This window comes from Corvus moneduloides, chromosome 9, assembly GCF_009650955.1.
Source record: "Corvus moneduloides isolate bCorMon1 chromosome 9, bCorMon1.pri, whole genome shotgun sequence".
Classification (NCBI taxonomy): Eukaryota; Metazoa; Chordata; class Aves; order Passeriformes; family Corvidae; genus Corvus; species Corvus moneduloides.
In genome coordinates this window covers 31,575,121-31,595,568 of record NC_045484.1, presented here as the reverse complement: position 1 = coordinate 31,595,568, position 20,448 = coordinate 31,575,121, and the positions used below count along the sequence as shown (strand labels likewise).

Sequence of the window (20,448 nt, the reverse complement as noted above, 5' to 3'; positions counted from 1 at the left end):
TTTCTGGCATTTTCATGGAAAATTCATTTTGGATCTGTTGGTGTGATTCTCAAAATAGGAGTGACCCATGAAGTGAGATGAGTGGAACCAGAATACAGAATTTCCCTATTTTTTCCAGAGTTAGGGATTTGCTTATTAATTACTATAAGATAAAGGTTCCCCCACATGAGTATAAATCTGCAGGAGTATTTTTGGGAAGGAATAATTAATAATAATTAATCTACTGCATGGCTCTGAGATCCCAGACTGGTTTGGGTTGGGAGGGACCTCAAAGCCCATCCCATCCCACCCCTGCCATGGCAGGGACACCTCCCACTGTCCCAGGCTGCTCCAAGCCCCAATGTCCAGCCTGGCCTTGGACACTGCCAGGGATCCAGGGGCAGCCCCAGCTGCTCTGGGAATTCTATTCCAGGGCCTCCCCTCCCTGACAGCCAGGAATTCCTTGGTACATCTGTGACCCTGAGCCTGTCAGTTCTCTCCTAAAAAATACATTTTTCTCCCTTTTTTTTTTTTTTTTTTTTTTTTTTTAAGATTTTGTTAGAAACCCAAATTAGGCTCATTTTACCCTGGATTAATGATGCCTTAATGTCCTGTGGGTAACTTTGTGCTTTCAGGGCAGGGGCAGCTGTTCCTCCCTGGAACATCTGTGATCAACTCCCTCCAACATTCCAGCACCTGCCTGAACTTGCTTCCAATGCTTCCCAACCCCTTCCACATTGCATAAATGCTTTGTTTATGTAGTGTTCCAGTTAAGTAACTTACGAGGTGAGAAGCTCACATTTCCCAGGATTTGGCTTTCAAAGGCCTGCCCTCATAATTTCCAGTTCTTGATCCAGGTTATTTAATGTTCCTTTCTAAGGTTTTGACAGAACTTAACCAGAATGGGAATAAATAGAGAAATTACAATATAATTATGGTTATTTAATACAAAGGGTTAATGGGGGCCCTCAGTCAAAGGTTTTCTGTGAGAAGCCTTAAATGAACACTTGTCCAAGTGGAAACACTGCCTTGAAGGAGGGAGCAGACAAAACCAGGGAATGAAGCCAATGCTCACATGCTGGTTGTAGCACAAATGGAACAGGGACATATTTAATGTCTCTTTTTGTCCCTTCACCCCAGTTTGGATCCCTGGAGCTGTTTCCAGTTGAAAGTTTGAAGTTGCTCTTTACAGCACTGTTGTTTCCATGAATGTTGACTCTTACTAGAGGTGGTTCCCGATGATGAGTCTGGAGGAGGCTGACAGGAGACCTCAAGGGGCTGCAGCTCCACCCAAGGGCCAGCTCCAATCTCTGCTCCCTGGCAGCTGGGAGAGGACCTGGGAACGGCTGGAGCTGTGCCAGGACAGGGTCAGGCTGGAGATCAGGGAAATGTGAGGCTGCTGGGCAGTGCCCAGGCTCCCCAGGGAATGGGCACGGCCCCGAGGCTGCCAGAGCTCCAGGAGCGTTGGGACAGCGCTGCCAGGGATGCCCGGGGTGGGATTTGGGGGGTCTGGGCAGGAACAGGTGCTGGAATGGATGATCCCTATGGGTCCCTTCCAGCTCAGGAGATTCCTTGATGTCTGACACTGGCATTTTCTTCTCTCTTGGTGTCTCTAGTGTCACATCATTCCTGGGTGAGGCTCTGGAGGAGCCAGGATGGTCCCTGCAGTGCCGAGTGCCGGTGCCAGCTCCCGGCGTGGCTCCAGCACCCTCCGTTTGACTCCTCCCTGGGTTTTTTTCTTTGTAATCACTTCTGCTTGGGAAGAATTTAGGTCTCAGAAAAACAGTGAAAGCCCCTTTTTGTGTGAACAGCAGGACAAAAGCTCCCAAAGCCCCGGGAGGATTTTGGTGCTGAAAGCCGGCTCTGTTCCCGGGGTGCTCTCATTGGTGGGAGCTGTTTTGGGACGGGGCTGTTTTGGGACGGGGCTGCCCTGGGCAGGGCTCAGCACCCCATAAATACCCAGCACAGCTCTGCCTCTCTGATTAGCTCTGGAGGCTCAAGCCCTTCATCAGGGAGGATGTACAGCCAGTGAGTATTCCTGAAGCTCCTCTGTAGGGAAGCACATCCCAGCTGGAGCATCGGCTGGGGCTCTGAGGGGCAGCAGGGTTGGGAGGGGAGGGGGAGGAGGGGAGGTCTCCATGTGTCCATGCTGGTACATCCCCTGCCAAGGTGTGGTTCTGGTCTGGGGGAACAGACTCACCTCCAGGTTCCAGAGGATTGACCAGAATTTGGAGCAGAATCATGGAATCCTGGAATGGTTTGGGCTGGGAGGGACCTTAAAGCCCATCCAGCACCACCCCTGCCATGGGCAGGGACACCTTCCACTGTCCCAGGCTGCTCCAAGCCCCATCTGACCTGGACACTTCAGGGATCCAGGGTCAGCCACAGCTTCTCTGGGCAGAGTTCACCAGCAAAACCAAAGAAAAAAAGGAAAAAGGCAAAACCCAGGTTTTTTGAAAAGCTGGGAGATACAACTGGATTTTGCTTCCTGACGATTCTGGTATCCTGGGTTTGTTGGGCTGCAGTATGGGCTGTCCCCTCGGTGTCCCTGTCCCTCCTTGTGCTCAGGACAGTTCTCAGTAGCTGTTTGGAGCCTCAGATCCTTTCCCTACAGGAAAGCTGCTTCTCCTCCCTCCCTCAAGTTCTTTGCAAGTCATGGATCATTCCTTCCAGAAAGATCCATCCCTCCCTGGGAGGGGGCTCCCAGGTCTGCTCCAGGCTCACCCAGCTCTGCCCCTTTCAGGGTGGAGCATCCCGCTGGAGGCTACAAGAAGCTCTTTGAGACAGTGGAGGAGCTGTCCTCTCCAGTGACTGCCCATGTCACAGGTTGGTCTGGGGCCTCATCTCCTTCTGCTCTCCTTTGTTCCTGCAGCTCAGGGGCTTCCAGGGCTCAGAGGCTTTACAAGGGCTGGATGTGAAGGAGCTCACAGGGCTGGTGATTTGGGTAGCGAAAGGTCAGATTGGGTTGGGACCATCTTCAGACATTTCAGTACTGAGTATCTTGGTCCACAGCAGGTGTGGAGGTGAAGAAATCAGAGCTTAAAGAGCTCATGTGTGTTTAGACACCAAGTTTAAAAAATTTAAAAGATGAGTCTGAAGTTTTGTTCTTTTTGCTGTCACAACAAAACTTCCTTGGTTTGATTGGCCATGCCCATCCCAACGCTGCCTCTCCCACAGGCAGGATTCCCACTTGGCTGCGAGGAAGCCTCCTGAGATGTGGTCCTGGCTTGTTCGAGGTGGGCTCGGAGCCCTACTACCACCTCTTCGATGGCCAGGCACTGCTGCACAAGTTTGACTTCAAGGAGGGGCACGTCACCTACCACCGAAGGTACGCGCCAGCTTTCCACGAAACAAGAATAAATAAGGAAGCGTTTGCATGTCTGAAATGCTGGGGACAGGCTGTGCCTGTGGGAGACACCGGTTTTGTTGAGTCCACGTGGTTCTTGGAAGAGCTCTAGCAGCGGTATCGCTGAACCCAGATCCAGCAGTGTGAGGTTCTGGGGACCTGCAGACTGCAGAGCTCGCATGAGGTTCGTCACAGGAATATTTGTATTTATTGCAAGCCTGGTGTCACCTGTAACAGGCCTTCTCCTCCTGGCCCTCCCAGGTTTCTGCGGACTGACAGCTACGTGCGAGGCATGACAGAGAAGAGGATCGTGATAACAGAGTTTGGCACCTACGCCTACCCAGACCCCTGCAAGAACATCTTCTCCAGGTACCTCGGGGTGGTACAGACATTGCTGGGATGTCCTACTGAGTTTCTGCTTCCCAGGAGCCCCTGACTGCCTGTTGGTTTTCTCTGCTCAGGTTTTTCTCCTACTTCAAAGGTGTGGAGGTCACAGATAATGCCCTGGTGAACATCTACCCCGTGGGTGAGGATTATTATGCCTGTACTGAGACCAACTTCATCACCAGGATTAACCCAGACACCCTGGAGACCATCAAGCAGGTGGGTCTTTGTCCTGGGCTGTTAGAGGTGTGGAGGGTTAAAACTAAAATGAAAATCACGGAGTCACAGCATGAGTTGGGAGGGACCCTAAATCCCACCCAGTGCCACCCCTGCCATGGGCTGGGACACCTCCCACTGTCCCAGGCTGCTCCCAGCCCCAATGTCCAGCCTGGCCTTGGGCACTGCCAGGGATCCAGGGGCAGCCCCAGCTGCTCTGGGCACCCTGTGCCAGGGCCTGCCCACCCTCCCAGGGAACAATTCCTTCCCAATATCCCATCTAACCATGCATTCCTGTCCCTCCAGGCTCTTGTCCCAGGTCCCTCTGCAGCTCTCCTAGAGCCCCTTTAGGCACTGGAAGAGTCCCCCTGAGCTTTCCCTTCTCCAGGCTGAACACCCCCAGCTCTCCCATGGCAGAGGGGCTCCAGCCCCTGGAGCATCTTCAAGTTTGGGTTGGAGTTTGCAAATCAGAGCTCAGCTGCAGACTTTGAGAGGAACTTCCCACATCCAGAGCGAGGATGTGTTGACTCACAGCACCTTGCAGAGCCGGTGCCTTCCCACCTACTGCCAGGGAAGCTGCTGACTCTGTGCATGCTGTTCTCCAGGTGGATCTCTGTAAATACGTGTCTGTCAATGGGGCAACGGCTCATCCCCACATTGAGAACGATGGCACAGTTTACAACATTGGGAATTGCTTTGGAAAAAACTTCTCCCTGGCCTACAACATCATCCGGATTCCTCCTCTGCAGGCAGGTCAGTCAATCCCATCTCTGAGCCAGCTGGGAAACTTTTCCCTTATACATAACCTCTTTATCCTTTAAATGAACTTTGTCATTGAGTTAGGTTTCTTTCAAGCTCCTTTGGATTTTTTTTTTAAATGTTGTATTTAAACCACTTCCAGGTGGTTTCTAAACAATGAATTTTGTGTTAAAGGCAGAAATTTTCTGGGTAGATGCTCTAAGTACAGACTAAGTGTGGGTAAAACCTCTGTAACCTCTCACTTGTCCCATTCCAGACAAGGAAGACCCCATGAACAAGTCGGAGGTGGTGGTGCAGTTCCCCTGCAGTGACAGGTTTAAGCCCTCCTATGTCCACAGGTAACATTTCATGGGGTCAGCAGGTCAGCTGGAACCAGGGACTGGTTCTCACATGTAATCAGCAATGACAACTAGGTGATTAACCAAAATCAGGGTAATTTTGAGCGATGATGCATGTGCTTAGGATGAGCAACTCCATGGATTTTGTCCAAACTGACCCCAGTGAGCCTGATGTGCTCCCCTGCCTTTCCCAACAGCTTTGGGCTGACCCCAAACTACTTAGTGTTTGTGGAAACACCAGTGAAAATCAACCTCCTCAAGTTCCTCTCCTCCTGGAGCCTTTGGGGAGCCAACTACATGGACTGCTTCGAGTCCAACGAGACCATGGGGGTAAGCGTGGGGTCATCCCAAACTGGGCTGGACTGGGCAGCCAGACCTGGGCTGGGAGATCCATGATCTTGGCTTCACCTTCATTTCCCTGAGCCTAAGCCCAGCTCTGTGTGGTTTTCAGGTGTGGCTTCACGTGGCAGAGAAGAAGAAAGGCAGGCTCCTCAACCTCAAGTACCGCACCTCAGCCTTCAACCTCTTCCACCACATCAACACCTACGAAGACAATGGGTTCCTGATCGTGGACCTGTGCACCTGGAAGGGGTGAGTCCAGGGCTCCCTGGGTATCACAACTGCCCCTTGCACCAGACACGCCCTGGCACATCCCTCCTGGGGCCTCTGGCACTTGCATGAACCCATCTAAATAGTCACACATGGTGACATGTAGACTATACAGCAGGGAGCCTGTTAGACACTCATTTTCCAAGAAAAAATTATTTTTATCTTTTACTTACTTTTATCTTTAGTAAATGTTAGTGACTGCTGAAGGGTTGATGCTATTCTGGCTCCTGGGGCTGCAATGAGCAGGGTGTGGGTGAGGCTTGAATGCTGCTCTTCATGTAAACACAGAAATGTGGCATTGAAATGATGAAGCTCAACCCTGTGTTGGCTGCATACCCAGGACACCCTGAGCTGAGCTGATCCTGGCACAGAATCATAGAATTCCAGACTGGTTTGGGTTGGAAGGGACCATAAAACTCATCTTGTCCCACTCCCTGCCATGGTCAAGGACACCTTCCACCAGACCAGGTTACTCCAAGCCCCTTCCCGTGCTTGTGTTGAACACCAGGAGTTTCTGGGTTTTCCTGGCAGGGGCTGTGATGCACACACAGCTCAGCTCTGCCGAGGAGCTGGACTGGAGCTTGTGTCACTCTGTTTGCCCAGAGAAGCTGTGGCTGCCCCTGGATCCCTGGCAGTGTCCAAGGCCATGCTGGACAGGGCTTGGAGCACCCTGGGATAGTGGAAGGTGTCCCTGCCCATGGCAGGGGCTGGGACGAGATAAACTTTAAGGCCCCTCCCAACCCAAACCATTCCATGATTCTACTGAATTTTAGGCAGAAAACACCTCCACTTCACCCCCACTTGCAAAGTCCAGCTGTGTTTCTCTCTGTGATGCTGTTTTGTGCAGGTTTGAGTTTGTTTACAATTACCTGTACCTGGCCAACTTACGGGGCAACTGGGACGAGGTGAAGCGGCACGCGGAGAAGGCCCCGCAGCCCGAGGCCCGCAGATACGTCCTGCCCCTGAGCATCGACAAGGTACTCGAGGCAGCACCACTCCCTGCCAGGGCTCCTGTCCCCATTTACTCCAAATTCAACATTTTGATTAAGAGGGGAAACTTGAAGTATGGGCCTTCAGAGAAACTTTGTATTTTCTTTAGCTGATCAGTGTTTTTCTAGTTTATTTATATGGTTGCCAAGAGAGGTTGTGGCTGCCCCATCCCTGGAAGTGTGCAAAGCTGGGTTGGGTGGAGTTCTGAGTTTAGTGGAAGGTGTCCCTGCCCATGGCAAGGAAAATGAGATGAGCTTTAATGTCCCTTCCAACCCAAACTCTCTGATGACTCCATATGTTACTGTTCATGGCAGAGCCTGTGGGGCAGCAGTTCATCCCAGAGCTGCTGATAGTGCAGAAGGGAGCAGCCACAGCACAAGCATGAGTGGTTAAATCCTCCAGCCCTCAGTGTGAGGTCCCTGCAGCTGCCAGCCTGGCACAGACAGAGCTCTCTGGCTGGCAGCTGCTGAGTTCCTTTCCATGACCCCGCTCATGGTGGCCGGCGGGTGGGCCGAGGGCTGCCAGGGATGCTGGTCAACTGAGCTGCTCAGAGAGCTCACTGGGCTGTGGATCAAGTGAGAAGTGCAAGCCCACGTGGCAGTGCTTAATGAAACCTCTGAAGGCCTTCAGAAGGGAGGAAAGTTGTGTTTAGGCTGAGGAACAGGACAGTTCTTGCAGCACTGCCAAGAACACGGCAGCAGTCGCCTCCTGCTGCTCGCTGAGGCTCTGCCGTGTGTTGCTGCTTTCCCTGTTCAGTGCTGTTTGATACAATTCTGTGCAAATAAACTGAAAATTTTCTCCAATGTCCTGGGTATTTCTCTTTGTCACAGGCTGACACAGGGAAGAACCTGGTCACCCTGCCCTACACGACAGCTACAGCGACGCTGCGCAGTGACGAGACCATCTGGCTGGAGCCAGAGGTGATTTTCTCAGGGCCACGTCACGGTACAATGACACCCCAGCTCCCCCAGACCACAGCAGCACAAGTGCTGCCTGCACACTATGTCCCACTAATCCTCAGCATTTATATGTTTATTTTTCCTTGTAGCCTTTGAATTCCCCCAGATCAACTACGGGAAGTACGGTGGGAAGCCGTACACGTACACCTACGGGCTGGGGCTGAACCACTTTGTCCCAGACAGGGTAACTATCAGCCACTGGGGGATGGCTTTAATTTGGGGACAAAAAAGAGTATTTCTGAGCTCTGGGGTTTTGGGTTTTCCTCACCTTTAGCTTTGCAAGTTGAACGTTAAAACCAAGGAGACCTGGGTATGGCAGGAGCCGGATTCGTACCCGTCAGAGCCAATCTTCGTTTCCCACCCAGATGCGCTGGAGGAAGATGATGGTAATGCTGGTGGGGTTGCTGGCATTGGGATTGGGAAGGGCTGTGTCAGATGGCACCAGCCTGGCGGCAGGGCTGTGCCACAGCTGGGCAGGGCAGAGCCTGCAGGCAGCTCCTGGATGAGATGGGACAGGTGCTAACACTGGTGGTAAATTTCTGAGGAAACATGGCAAAATTAAAACTAGAATCATGGAATTTTTGGGCTGGGAGAGACCTTAAAACTCATCCCATTGCACCCCCTGCCATGGGCAGGGACACCTTCCACTACCCCAGGCTGCTCCAAGCCTTGAACTTGGCCTTGGACACTTCCAGGGCTGGGACAGCCACAGCTTCTGTGGGCAGCCTGTGCTGTATCCCTGCCCGTGTCCCTCAGGAGGGATGGTCACACACCACTCCCAGCATTTCCAGTACCCTGAGTACCAGGGGGCTGCTCTTACCGCGCCCAGCCGGGGGCAGACAGAGCCCACACCCGGCTGGGCCACACCTGTTGTGTTCTCACCTTGCAGGGGTGGTGCTGAGCATCGTGATCAGCCCAGGGGTGGGGCCCAAGCCTGCCTTCCTCCTCATCCTCAACGCCAAAGACATGAGCGAGGTGGCCAGGGCTGAGGTGGAGGTGATGATTCCCGTGACATTCCATGGGTGCTTCAAGAGAGCGTGACCACAGACAGCAACACCTGGCCCAGGCTTCTTCCAGCTCCCAAAAGGTGCAGTCTCCATTTACAGGTGACCCAAACTCCTTCCACAGCCCTTTGCATTTGTGGGGCTGCTTAACTCAGATCGAGCAGTTCAGTCTTGTTGATGATTCTTCAAAATGGTTAATCAGGTATTTTTTAAATGCACCCTTTGATATTATTTCCCATTAAACCACAAGTTTGGGGTGATGGAGAGGTTTTGTTTATGCAAAATTAAACATTGTAGCTGCAGCAGTGTGAAAGATGCTGAAAGAGCAGAGAGTAACCTCAACACTTTTACATGTGGTAACATTGTGTACTACAGGCTGTGCTCTGCTAGATGATCAAGAATTTTTAGCCTATACTGAAGGATTATGGATTTAAATACCATCCTGGTCATTGCTGTAGTATCCTCAGAGCAATCCAAGTGGAGCCTTTCCACAGCTGCTTTGGGAATCCCAAGTGGGTGGCAAGGTAGAGTTTTGTTCTTCACTGAGGCTGCAAACTGCACACCTTCCCTTGTGTGTTTGCCTTTTCCCCTTTCTTTTGTCCAAGTGCAGTTCCTTGATTTCTGGATTTCATGTTAAAACATGGACATGAAAAAATCAAGCAATTGTTACGCCTTGGGCTGACTTTGCTTCCTTAGAGTGCTACAGATATTCAGTTTAATCCTTCCTTCTCCCAAAATAAACTTTCAGCTGATGTTAAAAGAGGCTACAGTTGAAAATAAAAATTTCCTGCTAGTAGATTTAAAATCTGGGATTCTTGTTTGTCTTCAACTGTTCAACATTTTTATTAATGGTATCAAAGAATTAGAAAATCTTTACACTCAGAGTTCTGACAGAGGGTTCTGGTTTGAGAGGGCTGCAGTTACATCCTGATGATGGGATAGGGACAGGGAGACACAGCCTGGGACTTCTTCTGTTCCATGATCTCCAAGCACTGGGCAATCACCTAATTAGAAACAAAAAACAGTATAAACAATGAGCCTCAAACAAACAAACAAAAAACCCCAGTAAAACTCACTAGTTCTGCACTTACTTATTCCTTCTTTTTGTGAAACACTGAACACGGTAAAATGAACAGTTCAACTCTCACATATTTTCATGTGTAGCCCATAAAGTGGGAATTTCAGGGCTCTAGGACTAAAAAAACCGTTCTTGGTGCTCTCCCATTATCAAAGTTCCCGTAAACTCCATGAAAATATTTAGCATCCACATAGTTCCATAAATATGTACCATATTTAGAAGGGTTGTGTTGTGATTTAACCCAGCTGAAACCAGGACAGATTGAGATCTTCAAGTAAACAAATTTCAGAAGTGCAGAGAACATTTTTATTGCTAATAAACAATCTAACAAGGAAAAATAAAAGAACAAAGGCAGCAGCTTTCAGAAAGAACCTAATGGAGGGAGGGATGTCTGCCAATTTCAAATCAATAAAAAGGCAGGGAGACATCCCAAATGTACACAGCAAATTAAAAGCAGGAAGAGAAAATTACAAAAAGCAACATCCTAGGATAAAAGGATGGAAACAAAAGGAATTTGAGGAGCCTGAACTTCAAAGAGTGAAGATATGGGTAATTACATGGGAAAAAAAAGGATTCAGATGCAGAATGAAATTATGGTAAAGTAAAGGAGTGGCTCAGTGAGGAAATGCTGTGGTCAAGTAACCAGAATTCAAGAGAAACTTTTTGGGTAAACTAATGGAGAAGAGACAGGATGAGAATTACAGAGATAAATTTCATGGAGTGAGAAATGGCAGCCTCAGGTCTGGAAACAGCACACTGCCAACCTTGAGTGAGTCATGATCACCCCTTGTGAGATTGGAGAATAAAATGGCCTAAAAAGAAAACCCACCTTTCTAGTGTCTTGAGGTAGAATGATCCCATCATCCCAGAGTCTGGAAGAGGAGTAAAAGGCACTGCTTTCTTCCTCTAGCCTGGAGAGGGCAGAGAATAGAACAGGCTTAAAAGCACAATAAAAACAGTAGAGCAGTGAAAAAAACCTACAGATGAAACAAGCAAATACCTCCATCTGAAGAGAATGGGCAGTACTGCTGTTAAAATGAATCAGAAACCAGCAAATAACAGAGCTGCCCATTCTGCAGTAATGGGAAGATCCTAACAGAAAGACATAGAATTACACGGAAATTTAAAGTATTTTTCCAGTAGATTCATGTTTGCTTCATTAGTCTGGGATGTGTTGCTCTGTAAGATGAACAAAAGTGGGTAATCTAACAATGAAATTCCTGTAAGGTTTATATTGCATGTCCTTACTTTGCCTTCAGCTGTTTCAGCTCCAATTCCTCTCCTGTCCAGTCCCCAGCTGGTGGGACTGTGGGGAAATGTCGAGAATCCACAAGAGCAACTCTTGCATTGGGCCAGAGGAACAGAAAGTTTGGACTGAATGATCTCCCACACTACAAGAAAAAAACCCAAAGAACGGCACAAACTCACTGAGATGAATCATAAAAGGGTGTCTGTGGGATGGCACAGCCAAGGGCAGGGCAGAATGGAACACAGGTGGATTTGTAAAGCATTAATGACACAGCTCCTGGCTCAGCACAGACACCCTGTGCTAGGAACCACCACCCTCCCCACTGCCTTCAATAGTGCTATTTTAATATTTAATTTTGAATTCTCAGCACTTCCATGTTTAATTCTTCCATGATTACTTTTCAGCAATCACATATCGTGTTGCACTTCTTACTTAAATATTAGTTCAGAGCTCGAGTTACCCAGCTGTGTTTTAGAAATGCAGTGACACTTGAGCAGTGTGACAGGTGTGTCCCCAAGCCCTGGGCTGGTGCCACCCGTACCATGACGTAGCTGTCACTCCCAAAACAGCCTCCAATGACAATGGTTATTTTGGGAACAGCAGCACAGGCAACTGCAGCCATCATGGAAGCCTGGGCTTTCAGCCTGTTGGAATGAGCCTCTGCCTGGAATGAAAATAGGTTATTTTAGATCCTTTAAGACTTTATTCTAGATTCCCTCCACTCCCACCAAACTTGTATTTCTAAATCATTCATTTTTTTTACAATTCTGCAGAAACAGATCTGGAATCTAATGGATGTTTTACTCTCCCTAGTCCAGGACAAAACCTACTGAGCTTTACTGCCTTCACGTTAAAAAGAGAAATAGCCAATTTTCGGGAGTGCAGAGTTATCAGAGGAATCAATAAGCTGTATTTCAATGTCAAAAGCATTCCAAATTCCAAGTTTTCCAGCCTGCCTTGCTAACTGAAGAGTATCACTTTATATCAGCATCCAGGCCTGCTTAAGATTCAAATCAGAATGTTCTTAAATCTTAGCAAATTCATAATCTTAGCAATCATTAGCAAAGACATTACGAAGCTTCAGTGGTTGAAAAATTATTTTCCTAACAGTTAATAAATTTTAAAAAGCACAACAAGAACTAGAAGTTGCTTGAAATATATTTTAATACACTTGCCATACCTGTGAGATGCTTGCAGGCCCTGCTGGCTGCGGAGCAGTGTTTTGGAGGAAGAGGATGGGAATTCCCCTCTGGCCACAGAGCTGGACAAAGTGGCTGCCCTTGAGAGCAGCATCATGAGCCAGCTCCCCATTGTTGGCCACTATCCCCACCAAGTGCCTACAGAACAAACATGGACAGTTGGACTCATGATCTGAGAGGTCTTTTCCAACCTTAACAATTCCATGATTCTCCCTTTTGAACCCTAGAGATGATTGGAATGGTGTAAAACCTGCTGAGGACACAAAAGCTGTTGAGAAATGCATGCCCATCCATTTGGATGGTGACTGTTCCCAGCCATACCCTTCCACATGGCCAAATCCTGTCACTAATGTTGTTCCATAAGCAGCCTTGAATTCCTGCAATCTGCTTCCATCCACCAGACGGCTCAGAATCTGCAAAGGAATAGACAGAGTTTACTAGAGAAAAGGAAGTGAAAATAGGAGAGTTCTGCTAAAAGAAATGCTCTGTTCAAATAGTAGCAGACCTGAGTTATGCAAGAGGAGCACAGAGGGTCTTTGGGTGACTTGCTAAATACTCAATATGCACCATAAAACCATCCAATTTGTGTTTGGTTTAATTACCAACTGTGTATTTTTAAGACAAAGGCCAACTCCAAAATCATTTTAGTTTTACAAAGCACAGTTGTTCCTGTGCATAAAAATGTAAAAAAGCAAAAACCAACCCCCAGTGTGCGCAGATTTTGTGCAAGAAATGCTTGGTTCATATGGCTCATGCTTTCTTCCAACACAGTTAAAAGCTGCTTTCAAAGCTTTCTACAGTCAATTCCCTCAAGTGCAGGGATTTACCACTGGAAAAGATACTGGATTCACATCCTTGGAGACTAAATCTCACGTAGAACACAATGAAAACAGTGTGGGCAGTTCTGCATGTCTCTGCTTAAGCGTTAGCACGTGTCCCAGCCTCAAACAAGTTTATTTTGAGCTGTGTTGTTTTTCAGTCAGTAATTCCACCATTTCTTTTACAAGACACAATCTTGAATACTTGGAAAAAGCCAAAAAGGCAGGGGAAGAGAAAACCAGATATTAAGAGGGTATATGTTCCCAAGGCAGCCAACACAGTGCAAGACATGCTGACATAAAGTATCTCAAAAGTGCATGGAAAAAGATGGGCAGCACTGGCACAATCTGGGGTTATTTTATCTCCAACAGGATTTCAGGTTAAATATTTTCTATAGTCCCACAAAACAGTTGCCACCCTGCTTAGTTGCAGGCTTAAGACAGGTTGGCAACAGATGAGGTAATAATTCAGAATAACACCTGGAGCTGTGGGATAGATCAGAGGGAAGGATGGAAGAATGAAATCCCTTACCAGTTTGACAGGAAGAGTACAGCCATAATCCAGTGGTGCCAGCCCCAGGAGCTCCTCAGGGCTGTACAGGGGACTGTCATGATCCCTGTCCTCCTCTGGCACTGGCTCACAGTTTAAGGTGGAGACAACATTACGAATGCACTCATAGGCCTCCTCTTCTGAGGGTGCAAAATGGTCAGTGCAGCCACTGACTCTAGGAGAGAGAGACATTAATTAGCATTGAATTAATGAGTTCTGAATTCTGAGAGAAATTCCAAACCCTAGGAAAAAAGCTGAGACTCTCCAAATGCCCTGTGGAAATACTGTGTGATTTGGTTCTGTATGAATGAGCTGAAGTCCTTCCCTGTGACTTGTGTTAATCTTTTCTTAAAGAAACACCTTTGAATTTATTTTCATGATGCTGGTGTTGCAAACAACATCAAAAATGGAGATCAGGAGAACAAACTTCAGGAATTGTTTCAAAATAAGTGGTTGCAGCCAAGATATAAAGACAGGAATGTATTCCATGTAGCATAGCTGGGTTAGCTATGTGTATTCTGGAAAACACTTGGAAAAGAGGAGATAGCATCACTCTTCTGTAACTGCTCCCTGTGAGGCACAGGGGAAATGACTTGCCTGAAGTTGTTCAAAAAGTATGTGGAATAACAGAGATCCAAATCCAACTTGTCCAGTCCCTGCCTCACCCCACAAATAACCTATTTTTACTTTCATTTGACCGATTTAACCCAAACCCCTGAACCCAAGAAGGCAAACCAGTGTAACCACAGGTTCCACTCTTAGCCCTGATCTGAAATGCCAGTGCCACATTCCTTTAAAGCCGAGCATGCCAAATTCTCTCCCTATTTTTGAGAATATTCCACATACTGTGAGTGAAGCCTGGCTCCTCCAAGGTCCTCAGGAGAGACATCTTCCCCTGTAGCAGCTTTCACCAGGGGTGGCCCAGCAAGGAACAGTGTCCCAGTTTTATCTATGATCACAGATTCCTCAGCCATGGTGGGCACGTAGGCACCTCCAGCCACACAGGAGCCACACACCACGGCCACCTGAGGGGACACAAACCACAGCCATGCTGGAGAGGGGACAGGAAAAGCAAAAACCAAAGCCCAAAGTTGTTTCAGAAATGCAGAAAGTGCTAAATCCCAGCTTGGAGGACAAACCAGAGACAGAAATACCAGCAGGAGCAAGATTTACGACCCATTTGTACCTTTCCCACACCCCCTTGCATTCCCCATGCCACAGTACCTGAGGGATTCCCATGGCAGACATGATTGCCTCGTTGTAGAAAATCCTGCCACCGTGCAGCTTGTCAGGAAACAGCTCTGACTGAGGGACAGGGAAAAGAAAAAGGGATCTTTAATATTAAATACAAAAGCTGATGGTTCCTCTTCACTCCATTCATTCCCAAACGCACCAAAAGTGACACTGGGAAGGTCACCATTAATAATCACTCCCAAACCTTTCATATATACCATTCATTATGGTATTTATTCCTTTATACATTGTCAAATGCCCCCAAAATACCCATGTGCTTTGAAAGCAGAGGTTAAATCTTGTGATTTTTTCTGAAACCAATATATTCTACACAAACTGACTGTAAATGTAGAGAAGGGAAGGGTGGTGGTTCTACTTTATCTGTGAAATGCCTTCAGCACTTTCCTTTTTTCTTAGTTTTGGATACAATTCCAGGTAAAAACTTTTCCTGTGTGCTTGCCCTCAGTGTGCAGAGAGAACAACTACAGTCTCCATGAGAGGATGATCTCTGCATTTTGCAAAAAATCCTGTTCAAATTCTTACTTTGCAGTCAGAATTGCAAAAACTCCGCTTTTAAAGGTCACAGAGCTCAGTGCATCACTGGCACAAACAGGACAATAAAACACAGAATACTTTAAGGATTGTGAAGTGAAAATAGACACCTCACACCATGTTCTCATTTACTAAAGACACAAAGGCAGTTCAGCACACTCACTGGAGTTTCTGATCTCTGATTAGGTGGGAGATGCAAGATTAGCCGAAGTGATGAAATAAATACTGATGTTTTCTGCTCTGCAGAGGTGCCAGCAGTACCTGCAGGGGTAGGAAGGCTCCCCCACTGTCCACGAGGTGCACAGACAGCAGCCTGTTCTCCATGGCAATTTCCTGGGCTCTTAATTGTTTTTTCACTCCAATTGGGTAAATTGTTCCTCCTTTCACAGTGGCATCGCTTGCAATGAAGACACACCAGACCCCACAGATTTTGCCAATTCCTGAAAGTGGTACCACAGATATTTATCAGGACTCTCTAAAATAACAGACAAAACAAGGGGGGCAAATATTTTCAGGAGTTTTTTCAGTAATGCTACATCAAGAAGCTCCAAATTAAATTGAAAATATCACACAGGGAAGAAATCTACCCTCTTCTCTGGAATAACAGTATTGTAAAAAAATAATCTAAATTACAGAAGACAGAACCTCAAATAAATTTACTTGCTTCTGGTGACAATGTAACAAAAAAATTACACTGTGACTCCCAACCCTTGAGATAAAGGGGAAGCAATTAAAAATTACCCCTATAAAACTGAAAAATACAACAATCAGTGATAAAAAAAAAAGGTTTTCATACTGTTCTTCTAGCTACTTTTTAAACTGGAACCACTCTTCGAAATGCAATTTCACTGATATTGAATGAAATTGAATTTCATTGAATTTCAATGAAATTTCATTTTGAAGAGCTGTTCCAGTTTAAAGAGACAATGTTTGAATAGAAAATGCAATTGTCTACGATTTGAAAAACCCTTCAAAATGTATGTCACAGCTCCTGTTTCTCACCATAACTTTGTCCCCTCTCCTTTAAGAGGCAATAGCTGATTTGACACGTCACCCTACATTTATTGAGATGAAAATCAGTAGCTGGTAAATAGAATAAATTACTAAATCTAGAAGAAATGAAAGAGATTTTTTTTAAAGGTTTCACCCAGATTTCCCAGAATAACAATACAGCAGTGGCTGAACTCTTCCCTGTTGGGAATAAGAACTGGATAAAACTAGATTTCACTTTTCCTAGGAAAGCACTTAAGATACTAAAATATCCCATTAACCTTATTCCATGCATCCTTTTTCCTCCCCTTTTCCTTTCCCAGTCGCCCCAACATTCCATTGCCAGGCATTACCCGTGAGGCAGCCGGCAGCAGGGACATCCCCGTAGGGCATGTCCAGCCCTGCCAGCGGGGACAGCTCCAGGAAATCCCCATCATCCAGGAGCAGCCTCAGGCGCTCCCGCACGAACAGCTTCTTGTTGCGCTTCGTGTGCCGCAGGACGGCGTTTTCTCCCCCTCCTTTCTTCACCCTCTCCAGCAGTTCCGAGTATCTGATGGAAAAAACCAAGTTTCGGTTCATGGGAACAAAGAGCTGTGGGGTGCGGTCACACGCTGGAGGGGACGGATGACTTCCAGAGGGACCCGGACAGGTGGAGAGGTGGGGCTGGAAGAACCTCAACAAGGCCAAGTGCAGGTGCTGGGTGGAAAATCCCAAGGACTAACACAGGCTGGGGGAGAATGGATGGAGAAGAGCCCTGGGAAGATCTGGGGTGTTGGTGGATGAGAAGCTCAACCTGCCCTGTCCAGAGGAGGCCCCGGAGCTGCTCCAGGGCTGGAGCCCCTCTGCTCTGGAGCCAGGCTGGGAGAGCTGGGGGTGTTCACCTGGAGAAGAGAAGGCTCCAGGGAGAGCTCAGAGCCCCTGGCAGGGCCTGAAGGGGCTCCAGGAGAGCTGCAGAGGGACTGGGGACAAGGCATGGAGGGACAGGACACAGGGAATGGCTTCCCAGTGCCAGAGGGCAGGGATGGATGGGAGATTGGGAAGGAATTGTTCCCTGGGAGGGTGGGCAGGCCCTGGCACAGGGTGCCCAGAGGAGCTGTGGCTGCCCCTGGGTCCCTGGCAGTGCCCAAGGCCAGGCTGGACATTGGGGCTGGGAGCAGCCTGGGACAGTGGGAGGTGTCCCTGCCCTTGGGAGGGCTTTGAGGTCCTTCCTGACCCAAACCACTCTCCTTACAAGCTACCCTTTAGCAGGTTGAACTTAAATAGATTGCCCAGTTTTCACACAAATGGCATGAAAATGAAGATAAAGTCACATTTCCAGATTAAGCAAACATTTCACTTTTGTTATCCAGAAACTGTTTAATAAAGCAAATAATATAATATATAATAATGAGGCTATCATAATGTGTCTGTCCTAATTCAGCATGAACCTCCACGTTCCAACTACTCCACAGAAGAATCCAGCCAAGAGCTTCCTCTGTCAGTTCCTGCAACAAATTTATCTGACAAAAATCAGTAACTGAGAAGTAGAATAAATTACTAAATCTGGAAGATATACTAAAAGCAGGGAACACTGCAGTGTCACAAGGAGGAAGTGATTACCTATTGTTATTGTCAGGGCAGCACTGTGTATAGGTAAAAAACTGAATAAACTGCAAACAAATCTCAATTTTGGTCTTAAATAAACCAAGTTCTCCCTTTATCTCAAACACATTTTTCCCCCAGATGCACTACCTTTAACTGTAAATGTTGTTTGACACAAAGACTCACACAGCACTATGATCCGAGTGCGGCTCCCCGCACGCTGTGAAGGGTGGAAAAACTCCGGAGGACAAAGCTAAGGATTTTAATCATGTCCTCAATGCCACCACAGGAGGGCACAGTGTGTTTTCCAAAGCTTTGCTTCCAGCTCGTGGATCACTCCCCTGAACAAAGGCCTTTGCAATTTTGCCATCTGATCTTTCAGGACAAACACATAAAACACATTTTCCTGTTTTATCTGTAAATCACGATGGATTGCAGCACCCATCCCCTACTTTGTCAGGAGTGTGTGAGTCACCATTTACGTCTTTGCATTCAAAACGCAACACGAAACAAATGTTAGGAAGGTCTGGAAAAAGTACTTCTTGGCAATATATGCAAAACAACACATAGCGCTATTTTAAATACAGTTTGCACCTCGATTTGGGTATTTCAGTCAACGCTTCACAGATTGGTTTGTGCTGGGAGAGACCTTAAAGCTCATCCAGTGCCATCCCTGCCATGAGCAGGGACACCTTCCACTGTCCCAACCTGCTCCAAGCCCCATCCAACCTGGCCTTGGACACTGCCAGGGATCCAGGGGCAGCTACGTTGCTCCATGGGGCATAAGTGCCCGTAAGTGACTCTCACACCATGTTACAAGCAGCAACACTTTTAAAACCCCACAAAACCGGTTTATTACCTGTTAATCACAGCCTCGCTGTTCCTTAAATTCGCTTCAAACACATGTCGGTACACGGCGGGGACACGTCCATCTAGAACTGGGAATGTTTTGGGATGCCGCCTGGATTTGGGTTTATTACTCACAAATCGGCGGGGAGGCAGGTGGTGCGTCCTTCCCCAGCCCTGCCTCGGCAGAGGCAGCTCCCGATATTCCCTCTGGAGCAGGCGGGTCGGGGGTTGTTCCCCATATTCCCTCTGGAGCAGGCGGGTCAGGGGCTGCAGCGGCGCGGAGGGGCCGGGGCGCCGCCGGCCCAGGGCGCACAGCGGGGCCGGGCTCCACATCGCCCCGAGAGCTGAGGGACAACGAACGGCATTCAGCGACGGGAATTACAGCGTGGATTCCCTCGGTGGGGTCGTGAGGGGACACCCCCGGTCCCTGCGCTGCCATGGGGGTCGTGAGGGGACATCCTCTGTTCCCGCTGAGGACCTGAGGGGACACCCTGACTCCAGTCGTGCCACGGCGGTCGTGAGGGGACGCCTCCGTTCCCGCCCCTTCGCGGAGTCGTGAGGGGACATTCCTGATCCCGCTTTGCTGCGGGGTTCGTGAGGGGACATCCTTGTTCCCGCCCTTTCGCAGGGTCGTGAAGGGACATCCCTGTTCCCGCAGGCGACATGAGGGGACACCCTGACTCCAGCCCCGCCACGGGGCTCAGGAGGGGACACTCCCGGCTCCCTTCTTCCCGCGGGGGTCGTGAGGGGACACCACTGCTTCCCGCCTTGACACGGGGGTCGCGAGGAGACGCTCGGACTCCAGTCGGTCGTGAGGAGACACACCTACTTGGCGCGGGGGCCGTGAGGGGACACCCTCGGTGCCTGCCGCGCCATGGCGGCCGGGAGGGGACGCCCCCGCTCCAGGCCGGGCCGGGCGGGCCCAGCCGGGCCTGCGGAGCGCGGCGGCGCCGGGGCCGCCCGAGCCCGGGCACGGAGCGCGGGGCCGCGGCCCCTCCGCCGGAGCTCCCCGGCCCCCGCTGGCTCAGCTCCCCGCCCACCCCGCGCCCGCCGCGGCCCGGCCGGACCCTCTCGCCACCGCCCCTTCCTTACCCCGTCCGGTCCGCGCCTGCCTCTCCGGGCGGCTCCGCGCGGCGGCCCGCCCCCGGTGTCCTGTGCCCTCCAAGGCCCTTGCCATGTGTGTCCTCTGTCCCTGGTGTCCTGTGCCATATGTATCCTGTGCTCCCGGTGTCCCGTGCCCCGAGTGTGCCGTACTACGGGTGTCCTGTGCCCTGGGTGTCCCTTTCCTTGTGTGTCCTATGCCCCAGGTGTCCTCTCTCAAATTAAGTTTATCGTTAGAATACCAAAACTAATTTGATTTTTTTCCTTCCACGCCTCATCCCATCCCTGGGCTGCTTCGGTTTGCTATTGTCAGCCTTCTGGAAATTACTGCGTGTTGCCTTTCAGTGCCTTCATTAAAATGCATCCCTGCCAGGGAGCTCTTTATCCATACTATACATATTAATAAGGCTGGGTAGCAATGATTAAGTGATGACTAATATGTTAGTGAGTGAAAGTATCCAGCATGGGCTGGAATTTGTAGGTAAATAAGTTATATATGTTATTAAAAAATCTTACAGGTAATAATTAAAATTTGCTGAGATATAATAATTTAAAATTATATTTTTTATCCTTTTACAGCTACAGCAGAGAGGACACTCTTCAGTGCTGTGCTCCCTTGTATCAAGAAACTCAATGCAGGTGGAGCTGTGGGAGGTGGTGGCCG

General features: G+C 48.7%; 2 protein-coding genes across 2 annotated transcripts; one reads left to right on the top strand and one right to left on the bottom strand.

Moving 5' to 3' along the window:
- The first annotated feature begins 1,900 nt into the window (after positions 1 to 1,900).
- RPE65 (retinoid isomerohydrolase RPE65) lies at positions 1,901 to 9,389 on the top strand. The gene is made up of 14 exons (XM_032117659.1): positions 1,901 to 2,007; positions 2,723 to 2,805; positions 3,157 to 3,307; positions 3,587 to 3,694; positions 3,787 to 3,928; positions 4,531 to 4,678; positions 4,941 to 5,022; positions 5,220 to 5,352; positions 5,474 to 5,613; positions 6,479 to 6,608; positions 7,452 to 7,566; positions 7,670 to 7,764; positions 7,855 to 7,966; positions 8,470 to 9,389. Exons 1-14 carry the CDS (start codon positions 1,997 to 1,999, stop codon positions 8,619 to 8,621), a joined length of 1,602 nt encoding a protein of 533 aa, XP_031973550.1. The 5' UTR covers positions 1,901 to 1,996; the 3' UTR covers positions 8,622 to 9,389.
- Positions 9,390 to 9,408: 19 nt separating this feature from the next.
- On the bottom strand, positions 9,409 to 20,119 carry LOC116447904 (methylcrotonoyl-CoA carboxylase beta chain, mitochondrial-like). The gene is made up of 13 exons (XM_032117658.1): positions 19,776 to 20,119; positions 18,694 to 19,027; positions 16,607 to 16,803; positions 15,525 to 15,703; positions 14,703 to 14,783; positions 14,325 to 14,503; positions 13,461 to 13,653; positions 12,432 to 12,523; positions 12,092 to 12,248; positions 11,453 to 11,575; positions 10,911 to 11,053; positions 10,492 to 10,573; positions 9,409 to 9,588 (listed from the first exon to the last, which is right to left on the bottom strand). The coding sequence occupies exons 1-13, from the start codon at positions 19,858 to 19,860 to the stop codon at positions 9,505 to 9,507; spliced, it is 1,929 nt and encodes a 642-aa protein (XP_031973549.1). The 5' UTR covers positions 19,861 to 20,119; the 3' UTR covers positions 9,409 to 9,504.
- Between the last annotated feature and the right edge of the window lie 329 nt (positions 20,120 to 20,448).